Raw genomic sequence first — 23,411 nt, 5'->3', positions numbered from 1 at the left:
CTCCAGACAGGGTCAGGTGCTTGGCTGGCTTCCAGTAGAGGCCAGTCAGAGGCCCTGGGCTGCCTTCCATCAAGTCCTGGACAAGAGTGTCAGGCTCCCAGGTGGTGAATTCCCAGCCATGTGGTGAACATATGTGGCCAGCTGAGGATCCCAGTGGTCCAGGCAAGGAGCCATGAGTATGCTGGAAGGAGCCATTGCAACTCCACTGGACAAAGCCTTGCAGCCTTGTAGTCCACATCTGCCAGGACAATCCTGACTGTCCTTTTCACTCTCCAAGTGCAGGAGTTTGCATAGACTTTGCATCTGGATTTGAAATTGGTCAGTCTGACCTGTGTGACCACACATCCCAGCTCTCCAGAAGCTCTGACACCACCGCTAAAGCACAGCAGGTGCAAGATTGGCCTTGAATGGACACTCCTTTTTTGGAGCTGGACATTTTCCTCTCAGTGAAGGCCAATGTTAGTGGCTTTTCATTTGTATGAATCAGAAAGTGTCTAAAGAGGGTCAGGGCTTTCGCTGAACTATCACCATGGCAACCACCCTCACTTTCCCAGGAGAGGCCACTAGAAGCGGGATTGAGAGGGAATGCAAGCCCGACCTACTTGGAGCATGAATAGCAAGGGTTGGCTTCTACATCCCTCTGACATCAGAGAAAAGCACAGGCCAGAGGGAACCAGAGGCTCAGCCCCTTTCCACATGGCTGATATGCAAACAGCAAGAGAGGTGCCAGGATGCGGGAAGAAATAATCAAAGGAAGTACCTGAGGGCACCTCTCCAAGGTGGATCACCTTTAGGGTAAGTCACCCTAAAAGATAAACCCAAACCCAGTTCCTGGCACAGAGTCAATGCTCACTCTGTGTTTGTTAATTCAATAAATGAAAGAAGGATAAATGAATGAATTCAGGTAATATAGCCAGTTATTGCCTGGAAAGTTAAAATAAGGACTACTGGCTGGGCACGGTGGCTCACACCTGTAATCTCAGTACATTGGGAAACCGAGGCTGGAGGATCCCTTGAGCCTAGGAGTTCGAGACTAGCCTGGACAACATAGTGGGACACTGTCTCTACTAAAAACTTCTAAAAATAGTCAGGCATAGTGGTGTGCATCTGTGATCCCAGCTACTAGGGAGGCTGAGATGAGAGCATCTTTTGAGCCCAGGAGGTAGAGGTTGCAGTGAACCGTAATCATATCACTGCATTCCAGCTTAGGCAACAGAGTGAGACCCTGTCTCAAAGAAAAACAAAAAACAAACAAACAAACAAAAAAGCTACTTGCTATGTCCCCTAAGGATCAGAAAGATTCTTCAAGAAATCACAGTGAAGGAATTTCACTAGTTATTAATTATTTTCTTCTATCAATGGGTAGAGAAAAACAAAATATAAATTTGATGTAAGGTTCTTTATTCTTACAGAAAAGCATCCAACTCAATGGACATAAAAATAGCATTAATAAAAGAGTAATCAATGGTGATTATAATATTGCAGCACTAAACCCCCATCTGAAATTTAAAAATTGTCCCTGTCTCTCACTGTCTTCTGTCCCAAGTTTGGATGATCTGATCGGTGTCTCCTGTAGCCCAGGGAAACTTACCTTACACTTCTAGATGTTAACTGAAAATCACTTGAAGAAAACGTAGACAATGTTGAGATAGGAAAATAGATCTAAACCTGGCTTAGAGCATCACAGCTGAAAAGTACTTTAATGTACCCAGATCCTAAGATACCAAAGCAGGAAGGGAGCATTGAGACCAGGTGGTCCAGACAGAGTTGGAAAGATGTCTCTCAGATATGTGGGGTTTTATTTATTTTTCAGCCTCTTAGAGTGGTTTTTACATTTTGAATTCATTGGTAACATTTAAAAACTAGGGAGATTTTACATAAAGCTCTAGATTTCTGGTTTCTCTGAAAAATTCAGATCCTGCAAAAGGGGATCCACCTTCCCACAGTAGCAATTGGCTACAACTGAGAAAAGTGTTTCCCTACCTGGTCAGCTTCACTCATTTGTATCAGGTACCTGGCTCCTGTAGGCACTGAGTTTGCAACCCCTGATTCTAGTCCAATCCCTTCATTTTGTGGATGATGAAACTGAAGCCCAGGATGAAACGCGCTGGGGACCAAGGAGTTTAGTAAGGTGGCGCCAAAGCCCAGGCACCCTGACCCACTCCTATGGCTCCTTCTCCTGGCTCCCCCAACAGCAGCCTTGCTCCAGTGAGGGGCCGTGCCTTCCATGCTGAGATACAGAGGTCCATCTGTTTGCAGTGCTCACCTGTGGATGTGGCCCCAGGGAAGCAGGTCAGAGTAAGCCAGCTGATTGTCAGCATAGCCTTGAAGGAGAAGTCCTGCCTCCCAGCAGCTCCCATCCTGGCAGCGTGCTCCCTGAAAGAGAAGCACACAGAGTCAGACATGCAGCTTCGGCAGGTTGGAATCAGTACACAGGGCTGACACGGAGACAGGCAGTGCCAGAATGTGCACACTCCAGCCAGCCCACACTCCAGTGCAGCGTCCTCACCAGTGGCTTCCCCAGCTGCCACAACTCAAGGCTGGGCAGACTGGGGCATGAAAACCCTACCGTTGTCCTGCCTGTGTCCTGCAGCTCAGAGACCGAATGATAGATGGAATTTCATCCTTGGCACTCAAAACTCCCTCCCCTCCAGAATGAAGCTTTTTTCTTAAGTTAAGAAACAGAGCAGAACAAAAATACTCCAACTAAACATGAGCTGGGTATTAGATTCCACCAATTTGCTGTGTGATCTCAGATGATCTGTTTAATCTCTCTGGATCTCAGTTTTCTAGACTTTAAAATGAGGGTGTGGACTGGATGATTTCTAACCTTTACATTATCAGTCTATGCTTCTAATCCAGCCTTGGATATTAATATTGAAAACATAAATATAGATGCCTGCATGCTATAAACCCTCTTCTTATCTATCTAGGAGGAAGATGTGGCAAAGGTAGCTAATTGTCCCCAATATTCATTTTCTTCTCCTTCCTCAGTAACAGAATCCTTGGTTTTTATCTGAGCACATGGCTACCTAGAATAAAGATTACATTCCTTAGTCTCCCTTGTGTTAGTTGTGGCCTTGGAATTCAGCTCTGGCCAATATAGCAGAAGCATAGTGTCTGAATTCCAGGAAACTCCCTTGAAGGAAGGACAGAGAGGCTTTCTTCTCTCCCTTCTCCTTCCTGCTAGCTGGAAGGAAGATATGATGGCTGGGTTTTCAGCAGCTATCTTGGGCCATATAGTAGCAGCCATGCATGCACTGAGGATGCCAATGCAAACAGAGAGAAAACTTAGGTCCCGACCCTGTGTAGAATGAAAATAGCCCTAGATGATGGACTCATTTTATTGAGAGAGAATTAAGCTATTTTATTTTATTTTATTTTATTAAGACAGAGTTTTGCTCTGTCACCCAGGCTAGAGTGTAGTGGCAGGATCTTGGCTCACTGCAACCCCCACTTCCTGGATTCAAGCAATTCTCTTGCCTCGGCCTCACCAGTAGCTGGGATTGCAAGCGTGCACCACCACACCTGGCTAATTTCTGTATTTTTAGTAGAGACAGCATTTCACTATGTTGGCCAGGTTGGTCTCAAACTCCTGATCTCAAGTGATCCAAAAGTGTTGGGATTACAGGTGTAAGCCACCATCTCTGGCCTGAATTAAACTTCTAGTTTATTAAACTTTGATTTTATTTAAGCCACTGTTATTTTTTTCCCTTTTACTCATATAGAAGTTTACTATGGGAATCTGTCTAGGTAAACTTCAAGACAGGAACTTAATAAAGGAAACTATGTGAGATTTCCTTTTCAGGCTATAATATCACTTGGAGAGATGTCTTTGTTCAAGTCCTCTGTAGCACACACAGAGAACATAGATGAGCTCTGGGGGTGGCCAGCTGCAGCTTCTATGCCATCTTCCCAATTCCTCCTAGGAATATGACTGTAGTTGTGTCCAGGAACAAACAGATACTCTCCCACACTGAGAAAAGGGCCAAAATCTATCTCACCCAGCCCAGGCTCCTCCCTTTGAACAAGCTCAGTGAAAAATCTGATCACTCCTGACCTTTCGGTTCAAAGTGAAGCTCTTTGTGCGAGTTCAGTGAGTTGGGACAGCCAAGGGGTCTGAAAGGAGAACGCTGGGCCCTCCGCCTGGTACCTCCCACACAGGTGTGCTTGGGAGGCTGGGGGAGGGAGGAAACGATACTCCCAGAATCAATGCTGGCCGTGTCCTCTTAACAGCCACCCTGCCTGACCCAAGCCTGCTCTGTGGAGAACAACAGGGCCCATTCTAGTCGCTTCGGCCAGATTGCTGAAGTCACGCATCACAGCATCTGGGAATGGCTCCTTTCCCATGGCCCCCAGAAGAGGAGTGCTCCATTTTATGCTCCTTGCAATAGAAAGAAGGGGACCCCAGGAATAGCAGCATTTTATGGTCCTCAGAGAAAAGCCAGAACCCTGGTTTCAGGTCTCCACCTGTTTAGAAAAACCAAAGGTATTAATAGTTTGCTGTCTGCTGCCAAAGGGCCCCAAATCATCATGGCTTCAGAAGAACCCCTCCTTGGTAAAGGAAGATGACAGACAGCAAGGTTGGAGGCGGCAGGGTATAGGAGGTAGGCTGGGTGGGGGTATCCCTCCTGCCCTAACTTGTTGGGTGACCCTCATTAAGACATTTCTTTCTGTGGACCTCAGACTTCCCAGGTACCAAGTGGGGAGGTTGGTGACATGGATATTGAAACTCTGATGTCTTCTAATTATATCACAGGTGATTTCAAAGACCAAAAAAGAGTCACTTTCTGGATAAATGCAAAAATAATTTCACATGGAGGAATAATGCTCAACCCCCTTTTCCTAACATTTGTGAGACCTTCTGCTATGTCTCAGAGCCAGCTGTCTAAGCCACTGGGGCAGAGAGATTGCCCTGCCCAAAGAGGTTAATCCCACATTGCTGAGCAAGGGGTCATCCATGCTTTCTTGCCCCTGAGTGGCTTCCAGTGCCTGAAGACACATGTCCAGAGAAACATTCTGTTGAAGTGAATCCTAAAAGATTCCCAAATTTCTCTTGGGAATTCTTTCACCAAGGGAGGACAGGATTCTCCATTGGCCATTAAAAGCTTTCTGGCAACAAGAACTGGGATTCCGCTTCTTAGCTGGCAAGATAGTCTTGAAACAGTTCCCAGCTGTTGAAGGCCTCAGAAGAGCGCACATTAGCTAACAATGCTGGAAGTCTCTGCAGGAAGCTGTTAGCTGGAGACTGGTTGACCGCTGTCCTCACTGGGTTAGAGGGCTGCTCAGAGATCGAGCCATGAGGACCTGAGCTGGCCTGTCCCTTCAAGGGTGCAGCAAACTCCTTCAGCAGAGCCTGTGCAGAAGAAAATGCAGGCAACCGTTTCCGAAAGCCAGCACTTTGGGATACTCCACAAGTCTTCACAATAACAAGCTAAAATTTTCCAGAAGCTCGTCTGCCCCCAGATCCAACTGCTACTCAGTCCCTGTGGTTGCTGGGCCTCACTGGGTCAAGAGATACAAGAGCAAAAGCAGGGGCAGGAGGCGTTGCTTGCTGGCGTCGCTCTCTGCTTCTCCTCACTGCCATTGCTCACCGGGCACCTGAGTCTCTGCTCTCCCTTCAGGTAGCCCTAGCCCCAGCTGCACCGGAGTCCAGGGCTTGTCACCTGCAGAGCAAGGGGAGACAGGGGAAGAGGAACCAAGTGTTACAGGAGCCTCCAGAGAGGCTGCAGAGCAATGGCACTCCCATGGCATCCTCAACCTTATGGGGATGAGGATTCCTGCTGTCCAGAGAGGCCACGGAAGCTAGGATCTTTTCTAGGGATTATTGGAAGAAGAGGGAGCAGGAGGTAAGAGGAAGGGCCAGTTTAAGCTGTGAGGCAGGAGGTGAGATGAGACCTGCAGGGTGACCTGGAAGTTCCTGAGATAAGACAGCAGAGGGACAGCCATCCCTATCCCTACCCACACTGCATGAGGTGATTCTTACTTTAGGCCAACCTAGGCAAGGTTCAGCTCAGTGACTAGCAGGACAGTGCTAGTAGCCAGGAGCAGGGGCTCCAGAGTCTTCAATCCCAGCTCACATGGAGGGTGCCATCTGGCCACTTGTACCCCATTTAAAAGTCTGTAACGCTGAGATGATGCACTGTAAATTCCAGGGTCAACGTGAGAATCAAAAGAGGCACTGTGCCCCGTGGTCAGTGCTCAAGCCATGAGGGCTCTTGGCATCAAGGACAGTCTGTGGCATGAGAGAAGAGATGGGAGATGGGACCTGAAAATCTGGGTTTGAATTCCAACCCTGGCTCTCATCAGCTGTGTGACCTCCGGCAGCCCATTCAATCTCTCTGTGCCTTATCATTGTGAACATGGGAATAACACTACTGATAACCAGGAGTTATTGTTGTGAGGGTCAACTGAGATTTGCTAACTTGAAAAATGTCAACTCATATATATCACTGGTCTCGGGAGTAGGAGTTTTGGGAGGTACAGAGAGGAATCGAATGTGAATCCTGCCTCTCGAGTATCTTACTGGCAAGAGGAGAGAGAGGCAAGTACACAAGGAACTACACTCCCAAATGGCAAGCTGCTATCTTCTTAGGCAAAGGAAGATAAAGAGATGGTACCATTGACAGGATAGCACAATCTAGACAGTCACTGCTTCACTTAGCAAAGTTCAAGGGAAATATTTTACTTGAGCCTAATGACTCTGAACACTTCCCTTAAAATGACATATGAGAATATAGGTCACTTTTTCTCCTGTTGAGAGGTGGCAGGCTTTGGAATCAACCACACCCTTGTGAATTCTCTTGGGCACAGTTTTGTTTATGCTTATATGTCACTTAATGGTTAAATATCTCTTACGGGCTGAACTGTGCACTCCCCAAATTCGTATGTGGAAATGCTATCCCACATTTACCTCAGAATGTGACTGTATTTGGAGACAGGACCTTTAAAGATGTAACTAAGGTAAAATGAGGTCATATGGGTGGGGCCCTAATCCAATATGACCGGTGTCCTCATAGGAAGAGGAGACTAGGACGCAGACACAGAGGAGAGACCATGTAAAGAAACAGGGAGAAGATAGCCACCTACGTGCCAAGAAGAGAGGTGGTTTCAGAAGAAACCAACCCTCCTGACACCTCGATCTCAGACTTCTAGCCTCCAGAACTGTGAGCAAATACATTTCTGCTGCTGAATTCACCCAGTCCATGCTACTTTGTTATGGCAGCCCTAGCAAACTAATACAGCATCCTTGAGTAAATTACCTAGCTTTTCTGAAGCTCACAGGTTTCTCATCTGTCATAATAACAGTAATAATTGAAGCAAACACTACCAGGGCCCTGTTAGGTGCAAGGCACTGCTTTATGCACTTTTCATATATTGACTAATTTACTAATTTACTACCTCTGAGCTGGGTATCATTATTATCTCTAGTTTATGGATGGGGAAACTGAGGCACAAAGTATATAACTTGCCCAAGGTCACACAGGAAGTAGATGACAAATTTCAAAGCCTGCCTTTCTTCTCCAGAAGTTGTGCTTCTAAGGATTCAATCATTTGCAGCATAATCTCAGGATCTCAGAACATAGGCGCTGGTAGGAATGTGAGAGGTTATACAGTCAGCACTTCTCAAACTTCAGTGTGCACCTATGTTTCCCCAGGAAACTTGCTAAGAAATGCAGATTCTGATTCTGTAGGTCTTTCGAAGAAATGCAGATTCTGATTCTGTAAGTATTGCTGAGAAATGCAGATTCTGATTCTGTAGGTCTGGAGTCGGGGCTGAGGTTCTGCCGAGGGTCACAGAACTAGTAGGTGGCTTAGTCAGAATTTGAACCCAGGTGGTCTGGCTCCAGAACCCACATTCTATAAAATGGGAACAATAACACCACTCCCTGCTTATCTCTCACCCAGGTTTACTGGGAAGAGTAAATGCTTGATTTGAGCCATTTCTCTGCCCTGGTAGACAAAATAATGATCTTGAAATAAAGCCTGGGTGAGCTTGGGGGAAGGTGGGCAAGAATCTCCCTCCAGCTCTCTTGTGGTCAGGGAAGCTTTTACATTTCCCCCTTCCTTTGTGACCTAGTCACATGTTCATAGATTCTTAAATTCATGCCATGACTCCTGGAGGACTGGATCACCTGCACAGGGTCCACTAAGATTCTTTTCTGACTAAGGACCCAAAAGTCTATCTTTGTGGACACCAGAAATCATGGAAACAGGAAAGCAGAGCTCAGAGATCTTGTTCCCACAGGACAGAAATCTTCCCTGACAAATTGTGATGCAGAAACCCTTCTCTGACATTGCCCAATAAGAGCCTTGTCTTCCTCTCCTGGGTCAGGTAAGGGGCAACCAAACACCGCCTCCCGCCCCACTGTCTCCGTCTGCCACTTGTTCCTCCCCAGGCCCAGCTCTCTCCTGACAAAGAAATGCATCTCTCTGGTCACCTGGTCCTGACACGGTATCCCTAGAGAGAAGAAAGAGGTGGGAGACAGAACAATCCAAGCACCCCTCTGCATCACAGATAAACACAGGAAGAGTTCCAAGCCTGGGGAACTCCCAGCAGCCCTGAGCTCCTTCCTGCTAGCCCTTTCTCAGAGGGGTTGCCATCAGCACAGTCTCCTGAGATAGGATGTGTGGGGCTGCTGTGCAGGGGCCCCAGGGACAGGGCACCCCAGTCTGCATCCTTGGAGAGAAGCACTTAGAAAACCCTTTGCTTCTGCAGATTGGGGCATCCCAGGATGCTGCAAGAAACATGTTTCTCTGGCATGAGTTACTTTTACCTTTTGAAAACACACGTGCCCAGACCTCTCCCATCGCTGCAAAGACCAAAAACCCCAGAGGCCCTCCAAAGCCTGGTCTCTCTTCCAGAAACTGTGCTTCTAATTCCTAAAAATAAAACAACTTGCAGTTTAGCTTCAGGCCCACAGAAGGTAGGAGCTGAAATAAGACACCTATTCCAGCACGCACTTTCTTATGCCTATCAATGTTAGGGAGGGGACTTGTTAACATGCAGATTCTGATAGGGCAGGTCTGGGGTAGGGTCTGATTCTGCGTTTCTAACAAGCTCCCAGGGGAGGCTGTTGCTGCTGGTTGGTGGACCATGCTTTAAGCAGCAAGGATCTAGTTCACCCCCACCCTCCCCATTTTACAGATTTGCAAACTGAGGCCCACAGAGTAGAAGAGAATTGCTCCTGTTGATTAGGAGCAGCTAAATGGAAACCTGATCCAGTATCTGATAGGGGAATTACTGTCTGAGCTCAAGTTATGGGACACATGTCATCTCGGTCACTCTGCTTGCTTGGGAGGAAGGGCGAGAGAAGGGAAAACTAGGCCCATTTATTCCTACTGTTTCTATTGAGACAACACTTCAAAGCAATATTTGGATAGTAAACACATGCCTTGGGTACCTTTTATTTATGTACGCATAGAGTCTTTTTTTTTAGACAGAGTTTTGCTCTTGTTGCCCAGGCTGGAGTGCAATGGTACGATCTCAGCTCACTGCAACCTCTGCCTCCCAGGTTCATGCCATTCTCCTGCCTCAGCCTCCTATGTAGCTGGGATTACAGGCATGTGCCACCACACCTGGCTTATTTTATTTATTTATTTTTCAGATGGAGTCTCGCTCTGTCACCCAGGCTGGAGTGCAGTGGTGCCATCTCAGCTCACTGCAACCTCTGCCTCCCGGGTTCAAGCAATTCTCTGCCTCAGGCTCCCCAGTAGCTGGGATTACAGGTGCCCACCACCAGGCCTGGCTAATTTTTTTTTGTATTTTTAGTAGAGACTGGGTTTCACCATGTTGGTCAGGCTGATCTTGAACTCCTGACCTCAAGGGATCCACCCGCCTCGGATTCCCAAACTGCTGGGATTACAGACGTAAGCCAACCTGCCCAGCCAAGAGTCTTGAATTGTCTTTTCCCCAAAAAACATTGATATGGGAAATTTCCAATAGGGAACCACCTACAAAGCCAGAGAGGAGAGATGCTGTAGTTCCCTGTGATAACAGAAATTCACCTTCACGGACTCACCCTATCCCCAAGCATGGCAGAGTGAATCCCATTTGATCCTGCTGTGCCATCAAGTCCAAATCCCTCCTCACCCCACCAATCAGCTGTGGGGGAGGGATGGGAAAGGTAGCTCTGAAACTATTTCACATCCTCCTATTCATTCCGCTCACATCGCTACCCCATGGGCGGCCACTGTGCTGGTGCTGGGGGCAAAGGAAAGTAAGATCCCCACCCTTAAGGATCCCCCAGTCCCATCCCCCTGTGCAACAGGCACTGAAATCTAAATAATGCACGTGACCCTCCCAGCAAACCAGATATATCCTAAAGAAAAGTCAATCTGTAGTTACTCACTTGAGATTAAACGTAAGAGTAAATAATTTAGCCACAATGATAAATCTGGCAGGGTGTCCAAACTTTTGGTTTTCCTGGGCCATATTGGAAGAAGAATTGTCTTGGGCCACACATAAAATACACTAACAGTAGCTGATGAACTTAAAAAAAAAAAAGGCTGTGCATAATTTTCATGATATCCACCATCACACATAAGCAAAAAAGTCCTCACGTTCAAAGGGTTGGACACAGCTGCATGCTGTCCAGTACAGTAGCCATGAATCACATGTGACTATATAAATGTAAATTTAATTATAATTAGATAAAATTTAAAATGTAGTTCCTTGGCCGGGGGTGGTGGCTCACGCCTCTAATCCCAGCCCTTTGGGAGGCCGAGGCTGGTGGGTCATGAGGTCAAGTGATAGAGACCATCCTGGCCAGCATGGTGAAACCCCGTCTCTACCAAAAATTCAAACAGCTGAGCGTGGTGGCGCAAGCCTGTAGACCCAGCTACTCAGGAGGCTGAGGCAAGAGAATCGCTTGAACCCGGCAGGTGGAGTTTGCAGTGAGTCAAGATTGCACCACTGCACTCCAGCCTGGGTGACAGAGCAAGACTCTGTCTCAAAAAAATAAAAAATAGAAATAAAAAATGTAGTTCCTCAGTTGCACTAGGTACATTTCAAGTGCTCCATAGCTTGTATATGGTTAGGGGCTACTATATTGGACATCACAGGCTGAGGACACATTTGTCACTGTAGAGACTTCTGTGGAACAGCTCTGAGCCTCACTACTCAGAGTGGTGTAGTTACGTCCACACTAGAGCTACAATTCAGTTCAGAGCGACAGTTCTCATGGTGGTATTCCCTGAACACCAGCATCACACTACCTGTTAGAAACAGATTCTCAGTGCCACTCCAGACCTACTGACCGAGTGACTCAGAAAAATCTGAGGGTGGATCCCGGAAAGCTGTCGTAACAAATCCTCTGGGTGATTCTGATATGCGCTTAAGTTTGAGAACCGTTAGTCACAGAGTATTAATTAAATCCCAAAAAGACACTTGTCAGCCATCAGTTAAGTGTCAGCCTCCTAAATATTTGAAAATGTATCAGGCTTTGTCACAAGATAGATCCAAATTTAAGTCTCAGACCTGCCACTTAAGGGCTGTATGTGTAGTTGGCCAATTACTCAACAATCTAAGCCTCTGTCTGCTCAGCTGTAAAATGGGGGAATAATAGTAGCTGTCTTAGAGGTCTGTTAGATGGGATTAGATGATGCATGCAATGTGTGTGGTACATGGGTTAGCCCTGACGAAGACTCCATAAAGGTCAGTGTGTCGCCGTTACCCAGGTCTGCCTCCCGGGCAGTGATGGACACAGCTGACCATCAGCCTGGCTTACTATGTGGGCTTTTAGGGTAGCCTTTTTCACTAATAAATTGGTAAAACTGAGTCTTCAGATGAGTGTTACATCTAAACAAGAGGTGCTTTCTCGAAAGCTTGTCACAGAGGGCTTTATGCAGGAAACTCACCCCTGTCGGGCAATATGTTTATGACCTGGGGGAAAAAACCCAAATATGACCTAATGAGAGTCCCTCACTGGGCTCTGGGCAAAAGTTCTGCCTGGATTATGTGAAGTGTGGCAGATGCACCAAGCCAGAGTCCTGAGGTCATGAAACAGCAGAGAATTCAGGAGCAGATAAAGGGAGGTTCCTGCTACCTCAGAGGGCCAGGGTATGAGAAGAGGTCATTTCTGCGCTGCATCCTGGCTCATTGTTTTATTCCAGGGGGCTTTGCTTGTCTCTCACATTCAAGCAAAGCACAGCTCCCAAAAGAGGGGAGGGGAAGTGAGAAGAGAGGAGAGAAGAGGGGAGGGGAGGAGAGGGCAAAGGAGGGGACGGGAGAGGAGAGGCATTAAAAGATAAAATATGGCCTAGTTTACCCATCCTGGTATTACATTCCCACCCTTCTGGGAGATCCATGAATGAAAACACAGCACCTGCTGGGCGAGGGGCTGTGAAAGAGGAGAAAGGGTGATGGAAATGCAGCACCCAGGGAGCAGATCTATTCTTAGTCCCATGAATTTCCTCCTGGTCTCCAAAGGCCTTGCCCCATTCTGATGTTTGCTTCCTTGACTTCAGTGTTTTTTCTCTTCCCGACCATCCTCCCAGCTGCCATGCTCAAGCTTTTGAAATGTATAATTTGTTTCAATTACAAAATAAAATAATTTCTCCCCTAGAGGATTCTTCCTGGCCCTAAATTTCCTGTCAATTCCTTCTCCCTCTGCATCCACATCATATTCATCAAACCCTTCTTTAAACTTATCTCATTCTGTCTTTGGAGTTCCTGTACATTTTCCACACTGGGCTGCGGGCTCCTTGAGGGCAGGTACTCCGTGAACACATTTTTCCTTCCCAACAGACCTTAGTTCAGTAGCTTGACACACCGAGGCTGCCCAGTCAGCATTGGACTAAGTGAATGTGTTTGCCAAATGAATTTGGCTATTTGCCAGCTCTGCAACTTTCAGCTGTTTGTCCAACACCCTCTATCAAAACAGGTGGGTGTATTTTGAAGTAGAACTTGGAGACATTAAGCAGATTTTAAAAAATATATATTACTCTTTTTTGTCATGTAAGCATTACCCTCAGTTGAGTAAAAAAAAAGAATATCTTCCCTGTTAAAGTTGGTTTTGTCTTCCAGCATCATAAAGCAAGAGGGGAAGTCTTGTTACTGATACAGGTGCTCCCAGGCCCACCAAGTCCGAGGCCAGCCTTCCCCCTCCTACAGTTTGGAGTGACTGGAGGCTGCAGCGAGGAAGGGTCCTGGCCTCTCTCGCCAAGCCCAGGACTCTCTGGAGAGGGTGCTGCCCACTATAAAAGGTAAGCCAAGTGTCCCAGTTTTCCCTGCCCTCAGCCCCGGGCTATAGTCACCCATCACCTCTGAGATTCACTTATTCCTTTTTTTTTTTTTTTTTCCGGGACGGAGTCTCGCTCTGTCGCCCAAACTGGAGTGCAGTGGCCAGATCTCAGCTCACTGCAAGCTCCGCCTTTCGGGTTCATGCCATTCTCCTGCCTCAGCCTCCTGAATAGCTGGGACTATAGGCGCCCGCCACCTTGCCCGGCTAGTTTTTTTTTTTTTTTGTATTTTTTTAGTAGAGACGGGGTTTCACCGGGTTAGCCAGGATGGTCTCGATCTCCTGACCTTGTGATCCGCCCGTCTCGGCCTCCCAAAGTGCTGGGATTACAGGCTTGAGCCACTGAGCCCGGCTGAGATTCACTTATTCCTATAGGGCAGGCCTCTTGCATGATTCCTCCAGGTATTTCTGGGACTCCCTACGGGTGCCTACACAAATCCTGTCCCAGCTCATGCTGCAAATATCCTGGGATTTCACAGCCACAGCCTCTTGCTGGGGGTTTAGCTAAGCTCCATCTCCACCCCTGCTCCTCATCCACCGGCTGCTATCTTTGTGCATGGGACATGATGGATTCTCTCCCAGCCCAGCCTGCCCTGGAAGCTGCCTCTTACCTCACAGTGAAAGTGGCCCATCTTATCTGCATGGAGAGGGAGAGTCCATGCTCAGTTACATGTTCCATAGCCAGGTGACCCAGCTCCCACGGTATTATGGAGGCTAACAGAGAGGTTCATTCAACACACCTAGGACCTGGTGATGAATGCTACTTGGGTAGTTGGGTCACTCTCCACCTTAAACCTCTCCCGACTGTCCCTCTGGCCCCAACTTTGAGTCTGCATGGCACAGGATGGCTTCTTCCATGATGGGATTCCTCTTTCCAAAGCCTCATTGTCCTTTCCTGAATTTGAGCATCTGTCTGGCCTTCCCAGTCCATCAGATGGTCTGTAAACAAGTGAGCCTCATCTGGAAAGACAGTTTAAATTCCACCAGCTCAACCCAGGCTCCTCAGCTTCCTTATAAATCAGTGGATGCAAGTAGGTATTTTAGGAGAGGAGCTGCCACCTGACGTCAAAGACAAGTTGACCCGAGTCCCAACTCTGGCTTCCCCGGGCATCATCCATAGAAGGCTCTGCCAGCTGGCTCTTGTCCAGGCAGGGAAAGTCTGCCAGGGTCAGGGGAGCCCAGGAGGCTGCCCCACCATGAGCCTTTTTATTCTCAGTTCCCTGGGCAAATGTGGTGTGGGCTGGCTCCTCAAAGCCAGCAGCTAAAAGGTCAGGTGATGCCAAGAGCAGCTAGATCACAGAGTTCAAAGACCTCACAGGTAAGGTGAGCCTCTCTTGAGACCCTGAGTCAGAACTTGGAGCTACCCAAGTCTACTCACTGGGCTATGCATCTTCCCAGCTGGTTGTGTGCACTGTACTGGCTTGGTAAGTGATTGTAGCAATAAACACTTCATCAGTTGTATTTGTTAACTGAAAATACTAGCATCAGCAGTTGACTTGGCATTTCTTCTGGCCTGAAGTTATTCTATGTGTGCCTACTTGTTCTGAGGTTCAAGAAAAATTTCTACCAGATGTCACCTGCCCTCTCCCCATCACCTCCTACCAAGGTCAAGACCCACATCACTCCTCATCGGGGTTATTTAGTGGCCCTTTTGTCCCCATTCTCCCCGCTGGGGGGGGTTCCTGGCCCAATGGGGGAAGGGAGGCTCGTAGTCCCAGGAAGAGCTTTGTTTCAAAGAGGATAAAATCAGTGCTTAAGGAGATTGAGGATGCCTGGAGAATACAGCAGGTGCCAAGGATCAACAAAGATGAGCGTAGTGCAGGGTTCATTCATGAAGTACCTTCAGTGCAAAGTTGAGGAGTCTGGACTTGATCCTGAAAGTGTGGGTGTGGGGGCACTGGTGGACAGGAGGAGCCAGAGGAATGAGTCGATGTGTACTTTTAAAAGATACCACTGCCAGGGACAGGGAGGAGGAATGGGAGGGGAATAGTAGTGCAGCCTGGAGGTTTCTGCTGGAATTTAATCAATCAATTCATGTTTATTGTTAGTGCCTACTGCATGATGGTTCTAGGCATTGAGACACAGCAGGAAACAACTCAGGAAAAGACCCTGCCCTGGGTCAGGTTAGAGCTCACAGTAAGGTTGTTGGAGAGAGGGGTTGCAGGAGGAAGAATAGAAACCAATAAGCAAGGAAATGCATCCCATATATGTGTCTGATCATACAAACAGCTACGGAGAGAAATCAAGCAGAGGAAAGGAAAGCTCTCTCTGGTAAGGTGACATTGGAGCAGGCACCAGAAGAAAGAGAACACATAGGCAGATGGAACACAGCAAGAGAAGGGTGTGAGGGAGTGCAGCAGGCAGGGGCTGGAGCTGCATGGTGAGGTCAGAGGGCAGAGGGGTCAGCACAGCTAAGGGGTAGGGTAAGTTGAGGGTGATAAGACATGAACAGTTTCAGGTGGCTGAAACTGGGGTGGAGGCAAGGTAGGGGTGGGAAGGGATAGGAGGGACATGTGTAGTGTTTGAGGCAGGGCATGCTGTAGAAACAATCTTTCTCTGCAGCAGATGCCCACTCAGCTCAGCGCTTCACTGATTACCTGTTAGGTGAGATGGGCATTGAAAATCCCCAGTGCTGGATGTGGTGTTTGCTTAAATAAACTCTGCAGCAAGCATTGTACCATTCTCATCCCATCCAAGGCTTTCACACCAACAACTAATCCTTTTGGAGTGATGCCTCCAGGCACTGCAATGACATCATCTCAGACAGTGTGGGCCCGACTTACAACTGTCTCTTTAAGATTCTAATGCCCAGAGAGAAGACAGGTAATGTGACAGGGTCCAGGAAGGCTGGACTCTAGCTAAGTGGGCCACACCATACATACTTGGACGTGAAAGAAGTTCTCAAAATCAGAAGATCCTGGAAAATGTTAGCTGCCATTGGAGTGGCTGTATGTGTGGCTCTGTTTTGTGTGTTCAAACTATTTTTGTATGATAGAAGTGTAATTCTAAAGCATCCACTTTCCAAATTAAACAAAGGAACGGGGGAACGAAGCACCGGAGAGACTCACCCAGAGGCCTTGAAAGCAGGTGGAGCCAACAACCTGAGCTGGAAAGGTCTAGAAAATGTGTGTGCGTGTGCCTGTATGTGTATGTGTATGTGTGCATGTGTATGAGTGAGAAACAGGGAGATTACTCTGCAGAGCTTGACAAGCAGGCAGATCCACCCTACCCTTAGGGTTCTGACTCTGTGGATCTGGGGCAGGACTCAGTAATCTGCATTTGCACCCCTGTCAGACACCCTGAAAGATTCTGATGCAGGTAAAGCCCTTCTAGAGGTAGAGTGGAAAGGGGAAAACGTGTTTTCTTCTCTCCACCAACTAAAGGAAAAACTGCTTTTTCCCTCCACTACTCCAATACTTCCAACCACTACATGTGCAGGGGATTTTCAAACCAAGCAATTCTCCAGTTCTTGGTGCACAATAACTAGGTGCTCTACAATCCATTCAATTCTGATACAGTCTACTTGGAGTCAGCACAAATGCCATGGATTGAAATCTGTGTTTAGACCCAGGGTAGGCCCACCATTGCCTTTCAGCGTGTGGACTGTGAACTAGGGGTGTCCTTCAAACTGGAAACAAGGGCCTTGTGGGGCAAAGGCCTTCTGACCTGGGCAAAGGCATATTCTGCTGGGAGCAGCAAGAGAGATGGAACAGGTAGGGCATCATTGCCAGCAAGATGCCTCCTGGTCCCAGAGCTAGATGACTTCAGGAGGGACAAGATCCAGACACAGGTTTAGAACAAAATGTGATGAATTGGAACCAGCCTTAATGATTGATGGGAGAAGGTGCTACATTCAAAATGAATGAGGAGCCCACGGAGGATGTTTGCGGGTTTCATTCCCTGCTCCCGAATTCAGCCCCTTGATCTTCCTTTGCAGCCATCTCTCCCTTTACTCTCAGACCATGTGGCTCAACTGGGGCTGACCCGCCCACCTTGCTTCTAAGGTAGACCTGTGACCTGGCCTGGCCAATGGATAGATCCATTCCCCTGGCTGCTGTGATTGGTGCAGGGATGTTCATATGACCCAAGCCAAAAAAAAGGGACATTGGCTGGAACTACTGGGAAAGCTGGATCTCATTCCACTGTGGTTGGCAAACCTGGAGTTGCTGGGGCCACACTTGCCTCTATATTGAGAGAGGATCCCTGAGAATGAAGCTTGCACAGAGGAATGTGGAGCCTAGAGATGGAGAAAGCTAAACTTGAGCACCCAGACCCAAATATGCCTAAAGCTACTACTATCCCTGGACTTTTCAATTGCATGAGCCAACAAAGTTCCTTTTTCATTTAAGCCAATTTGAGTTGTGTTTTTGACATTCACTATGGAAACAATCCTAACTAATAAGGAACCAACAGGAGAAGAAAAGATGAAGGTTAGTTCTTTTTTTTTTTTTTTTTTTTTTTGAGACAGTTTTGCTTCCGTTGTTCAGCTGGAGTGCAATGGCACAATCTCCGCTTACTGTAACTTCTGCCTCCTGGGTTCAAGCGATTCTCCTGCCTCAGCCTCCCAAGTAGCTGGGATTACAGGCATGCACCACCATGTCCAGCTAATTTTATATGTATATGTATATGTATATGTGTGTGTATATATATATTTTAGTAGAGACGGGGTTTCTCCATGTTGGTCAGGCTGGTCTTTAACTCCCGACCTCAGGTGATCTGCCCGCCTCGGCCTCCCAAAGTGCTGGGATTACAGGCATGAGCCACCGAGCCCAGCGGAAGGTTAGTTCTCTACAAGTCTTTTTGTTCTCATAAAGTGTTATTTAATTAATGAGGCCTTACATTACTTTATTGTAAAAGAAGATTTCTTCTCCTCAATTGTTTTGTGTCCCCAAAACATGCAGTTCCCTAGGAAATGTGACCGACATCAGAAAGAATGAAAACCTCCACTACCACTAAGGTTGACGACTATTTCATGAAGGACTGTGCACCACAATCATGAAGAACCACCCACCAGCATACTCCCCACCTTATTCCAATCCATCTTCCACAGACGCACCAGCATGAATCATGGCACATTTTTGCTTAAAACCCTCCAAGCGCTTCCCATCACACCTAGAATGAAGTCAGAGCCCTTTATCCAGCCCTGTGTGGCCTGATCCCTCTCCAGCCTCATCTCACACTCATCTCCACCCATGCAACATGGGCCTCTCTGTCACTTCCTTGATGATGGCAAGCTTGATTGTGCCCCAGGGACTTTTCACATGCTGCTCCTTCTGCCTGGAATGCTTTCCCTACTCCACTCACCCTCAGGTCCCAGTCTAAAGTCCTGTTCTTGCAGATGCTTTTCCTGCCATCTTCTTCCCATCTGAAGGTCCCTCCCTCAATATCCTTTATAGCATCCTGGCTATTTTCTTCACACAGTTTATAACCATATATTCACTAATGAGTTTGCTTATTGTCAACAAACTTCATGAGGGGAGGGATTTGGTCACTGGTGATGCTACTCAGAGTGTGGTCCAGGGACCAGCAACATCAGCATCACCCAAGAGCCTGTTAGAAACCAGAGGTCTTGCCCCAGGCCACTGACTGGCAATCCTCAGTGACTAATGTGCCCAGTGAAGTTTGCAAACTTCAACTTCTAAAGGTCCTTCCTCTGCTCTACAACACCTTCTGCCCTCATCCTTCCCCACCATGAAAGGAGTCAGAGCTGCTGGCTTCTGTGCATCTCTTTCCATTCTCCTTCCCTTCCCCCAGGAAGAATTAATATTAACCACTAAGGCCACCAAACACAGAGGATGCCGTGAAAAGTTCCTCAAAGAGCTGGGAGCCCTAGCGGGCTTATGTGAGAGCCCCGAGACAGGCGTGCAGCTCACGAACAAGCCCCTTAGGCTCGGACACACAGAGGCCAATTTGTTGGCACCTGCTGTGCCTGGAAGCCAGGCTGGAATGTCATGAGGCAGGGCCTGGCAACAGTTCAGAGAGTGCAGCCTTCCTCCCGGGCTCCTGTTCTCAGGCTCACACAAACCCAGGAAGGGCAGAGACAGGGAATGTTTGCACAGCAGATAGACTTTCTCCACTCCTCCCTCTGCCCAGCCAGAGTAGAGTCGAAAGAGCACACTTGATTTTAGTTCAAGTTTGGGCCAGAGTCCTCCTTTGATCTGACAGGCTTGTCTTTTCTTGGGTTATTTATTTGTAGAAACCACTCTGGTTTCCTACTACTTCAAATATACCTACAGGAAGCCACTGGCAGGTGGGGTTCTAACGCATAGGCCTGTTTTACTGCCCCGGGTGCCACCGGCTTATTGTGATGGGATCAGTTACCTGGATCTCTGCATGCAGGTGAAATTTACAGCCCTGGGCTATAGAACAAAAGGCCCTGTTCTATGGAAGAAAAGGCCCTGTTCTGATAAAGCTAGCTGGGAGGAGTGGCCAGAAACAGGGAGTCCTGGGTTCTAGTCCTGAGAGACCTTGGCAGGTCTTCCCTGGGCCTCAGTATTCTCTCTCTAAAGTGAGGCCCAGGGAAATGCATATTTTAATGCTTACTCGGGCCAGGGAGCTGTGACAGAGATATGTAAGGATAACAGTTCCTGACTGCATAATCTCAGCTCGCAATTCTGAGCTCCGGGACCCCTAACTCACCACTAGGGGACCCCAGGGTTCCACAGAATTGCTTTCCCCTCCAACCCAACATTTTGCTATGAAAATTTTCAAACTCACAGCCAAGTTGAAATAATCTCACAGTGAACACTAATACAGCCACAACCTAGATGCTACCAGTAACATTTTGCCTCTTTATTGCATATCTATCTGTCTATCCAGAAATCAATCTTAGTCTTTGGATGCATTTCACAGTAAATTAAAGACGCCACGGCAATATTTCCCCTTAAACACTTCAGCCTGCATACTATTAACTAGAGTTCCATATTCTTTTTTTTTTTTCATCTTTTGAGGGAAATTTTACATGTAAATAAAACACACAAACCTAAAGCGCACATTTGTTGAGTTTTGACAAATGCATATGTCTCTGAAACCCAGATCCCCAGGAAGGTCCGGAACATTATCATCACCCCAGAAAATTCCCTCATCCCCTTCCCAGTCAATTCCAACAAGAGGCAACCACTCTTCTAGGTGAGAAATACCAGAAACATTCCATAGATTCACTTTGCCTCTGCTAGGACTTCAAGTAAATGGAATGATCCAGTATGCAGACCTTTGTACAAGGCTTCTTTCACTCAGCATGCTTTTGGGATTCACCTACATTGCTGTGTGTATCAGTAGTTCATTTCCTAGAATGGCAAAGGAATATCCAATTGCATTCATATACTCTACCACACAATTGCCTTACTATTACTGCTTCAGGGAACTCCAACAAAATGGGATTTGGGAGCAAAAAGAAGGCACGGGCCGGGTGTGGTGACTCACACCTGTAATCCCAGCACTTTGGGAGGCCGAGGCAGGCAGATCACTTGAGGACAGGAGTTCGAGACCAGCCTGGCCAACAAGGCGAAACCCCAACTCTACTAAAAACACAAAAATTAGCCGAGTGTGGTGGTGCATGCCTATAGTCCCAGCTACTTGGGAGGCCAAGACAGGAGCCAAACCCAGGAGGCAGGAGCTTGAACTCAGGAGGCAGAGGTTGCAGTAAGCCAAGATCATGCCACTGCACTTCAGCCTGAGCAACAGAGTGAGACTCCATCTCAAAAGAAAAAAAAAGAAAAAAAGAAAAATAAAAATAAAAAAGAAGGCACAACTTTCCTACCAAAATGCAGCGAGAATGAGCTGTGTTTGCCGCCATCCTTCTCCAACCCAACAAGACACTTTGGAGGCAGGTGTCCTCGGCCCAGTTCCCAGTTCCACCACTCACTTGCTGTGTGAACCTGGGCAAGTTCTGGTACCTCCCTGTTCTGCAGCTTCCTCATCTGAAAGATGCTAGTGACAATAGGACCTTCCTCAAACAACAGTTGTGAGGAAGAGTGAGGTAAGCACATGTTCCATAAATGTTACTATATGTTATTGAGGAGGAGCTTTGACTTTTATTTTTATTATTTTTTTTTTGAGATGGCGTCTCACTCTGTCTCAAAGAGCTTTAGTGCAGTGACATGATCACATCTCACTGCAGCCTCAAACCCCTGTACTCAAGCAATCCTTCCATCTCAGCCTCCCGAGTGGCTGGGACTACAGGCACACACCACCATGCCGAGCTAATTTTTTAATTTGTTTATTCTCACTATGTCATGTTGCCCCGGCTGGTCTTGAACTCCTGAATGGAAGTGATCCTCCTGCCTTGGCCTCCCAAAGGGCTGGGATTACAGGCGTGAGCCACCATAGACATAGTTTGACCCCTGCATGTTCCACTTAGTGGCTCTGCAGGTCTAGGAAATTTCTGTAGGGGTTTTTTTTTTAAGTAGGAATGGCTTCACTATATTTTACAACATTATCTCATGGATTTATTTTTCCTCTTCCTGGTTTTCTCCTTTCCCTCCTCATGACTTCCCTTTGCATTTTTAGGCTAAGATTCCTGTCTAGCTTATAAGGCTGTTAAGTATCTTCTGCCTAATTGAGGTTTCGAGAGGATTCAAAGAGATAATATATATGAAATGCTTAGGAAAGCACCCGGTTTGCAGTTAGCTCTCTTATATAAAAGTTGTTTTCCATTGTTAGCTGTGTTCTCCAAAAGGGCACAGCAGAGACTGATTTGTTGAAAACAAATGTGTATGCTCAAGGTATACTTTTGAAAGAGTCTTGCCCTGAGAAGTCAGGACACCAGGCTCACATGTCAGCCTTGTGCTCCCTGCCCTACAGATGCTATTAAAAATGGAATTCAAGGGAGCAACTGCAAATTGCCTGAAGTATCTCCTAGGCCTTCAGCCTGGTCTCCCAGGGGCTGCAGCCCACGCTTGGTTTATAGCCAAGAGAAGTTGCCAGGCAGAGAGAAGAGCCCCCGCCTCAGGCTCTGGCTGCATTTGCAGAGCTGAGCTGTGGCCCAGGATGCTGGCCTAGTTTCAGCTGTAGTCGGCCGTGTTGCCTAAGATCTTCCAGAGGCTTCAGTTGGAAAAAGTTATTCCTTGCTTTTCTGCATAAAATGAGAGAAAGTGGTCCTGGCAGAGAGAGGAGGTGGCACTGTCATCTCAGGGCAGGCCTTGCTGGCTCACTGAGGGCCTGCAGAGGCCCAGGGGACAGTGCCTGGTTGGAATCTGAACACAGATCTCTCTGACTCCAGCTTGTTCCTGCCTCTGTCAGTTTGCTTCTGGGTATTAAATTTGGAAGTTGTGCTTCTAGCACCTGGGTCCAAGGAATAACCTTAAAAACCCTCAAGCCCATGACTTGCCCCAAGTTTCCATGACAAAGATTCAAAGCAAGGTCTCAATTCAACCCAGTGCTCGTGCATCACATATTAGGTTGAACAATACAAAATCATCCATATTCAACTGTCTTGATCTACAATAATGTCTATTCTATGCAATTCAACCTATATGTTTATTCAGTCCTTCTTATGTATACACCATTGTCCTTAAGTCTGGGAGGTGGGGTTGGGAGACCAGAGAGATGAGAAAACAATGCTTGCCCTTAGAGCTTATGTTCTAGAGCCCTTAGAATCTAATCTCTCTGTTTTGATCTTCTCTCTCTCAAGTAGTCCTACCTCTTACTATGAGATCCATGCCATTTGAATTGGGTCAATTCCCTTCTTAGGGTTTCAAAGACCACCATATTGTAAGGCTTCCCAAATCTCTGCCTTGAGCCAAGGTCTCCACTCTGTTCCAGAGCCATCTCTGTGATCCACCCTTTCACAGGATGGGCCTCCTAGAGTCACGCTTGTTCAGCGAGATTTCTCACTCCCAGGTCAAACAGACTGGACCGGGGCACAAGGGACCAAAGTTGGGCTGATTATTTTTCTCCTGGTTTCAGTCCCTTCTTGTGGCCTGGCTTTATTCCTGCCTTTGATGCTTGGAGACATTCCCTATGTCCTTATTGTAAATCCAAACCCCATGCTTTTTTCCCCCTTTCCATTTGACTAAATGTAGCTAGACTTGGTTTCTCTTACTTGCAACCAAAAGTCTTAGTTCTACAGCCCATACATGAATGATCTGATTTTTTCCTCCTAGAGTCTTAAATGGGCATTGGAACTTTCAGCCACAACAAACACTTTTTTCTGCATAGATTTCTACCCTA

The 23,411-nt window shown here is 47.2% G+C and overlaps 1 protein-coding gene across 1 annotated transcript in view; it reads right to left on the bottom strand.

Annotated features, from left to right (window-relative positions):
• Nucleotides 1–23,411, bottom strand: part of CEMIP (cell migration inducing hyaluronidase 1) — a 175,511-nt gene that overhangs the window by 79,157 nt on the left and 72,943 nt on the right. The window contains exon 2 of the mRNA XM_023193397.1: nucleotides 2,267–2,376. Within this exon, the coding sequence (XP_023049165.1) occupies nucleotides 2,267–2,360 (94 nt within the window). The 5' untranslated portion in view covers nucleotides 2,361–2,376. The remainder of the gene's footprint in view (nucleotides 1–2,266; nucleotides 2,377–23,411) is intronic.

The sequence above is a fragment of the Piliocolobus tephrosceles genome, chromosome 6, assembly GCF_002776525.5.
Source record: "Piliocolobus tephrosceles isolate RC106 chromosome 6, ASM277652v3, whole genome shotgun sequence".
NCBI lineage: Eukaryota > Metazoa > Chordata > Mammalia > Primates > Cercopithecidae > Piliocolobus > Piliocolobus tephrosceles.
Note: the sequence above shows the minus strand (reverse complement) of the source record. Positions and strands in the feature narration are given on the sequence as shown.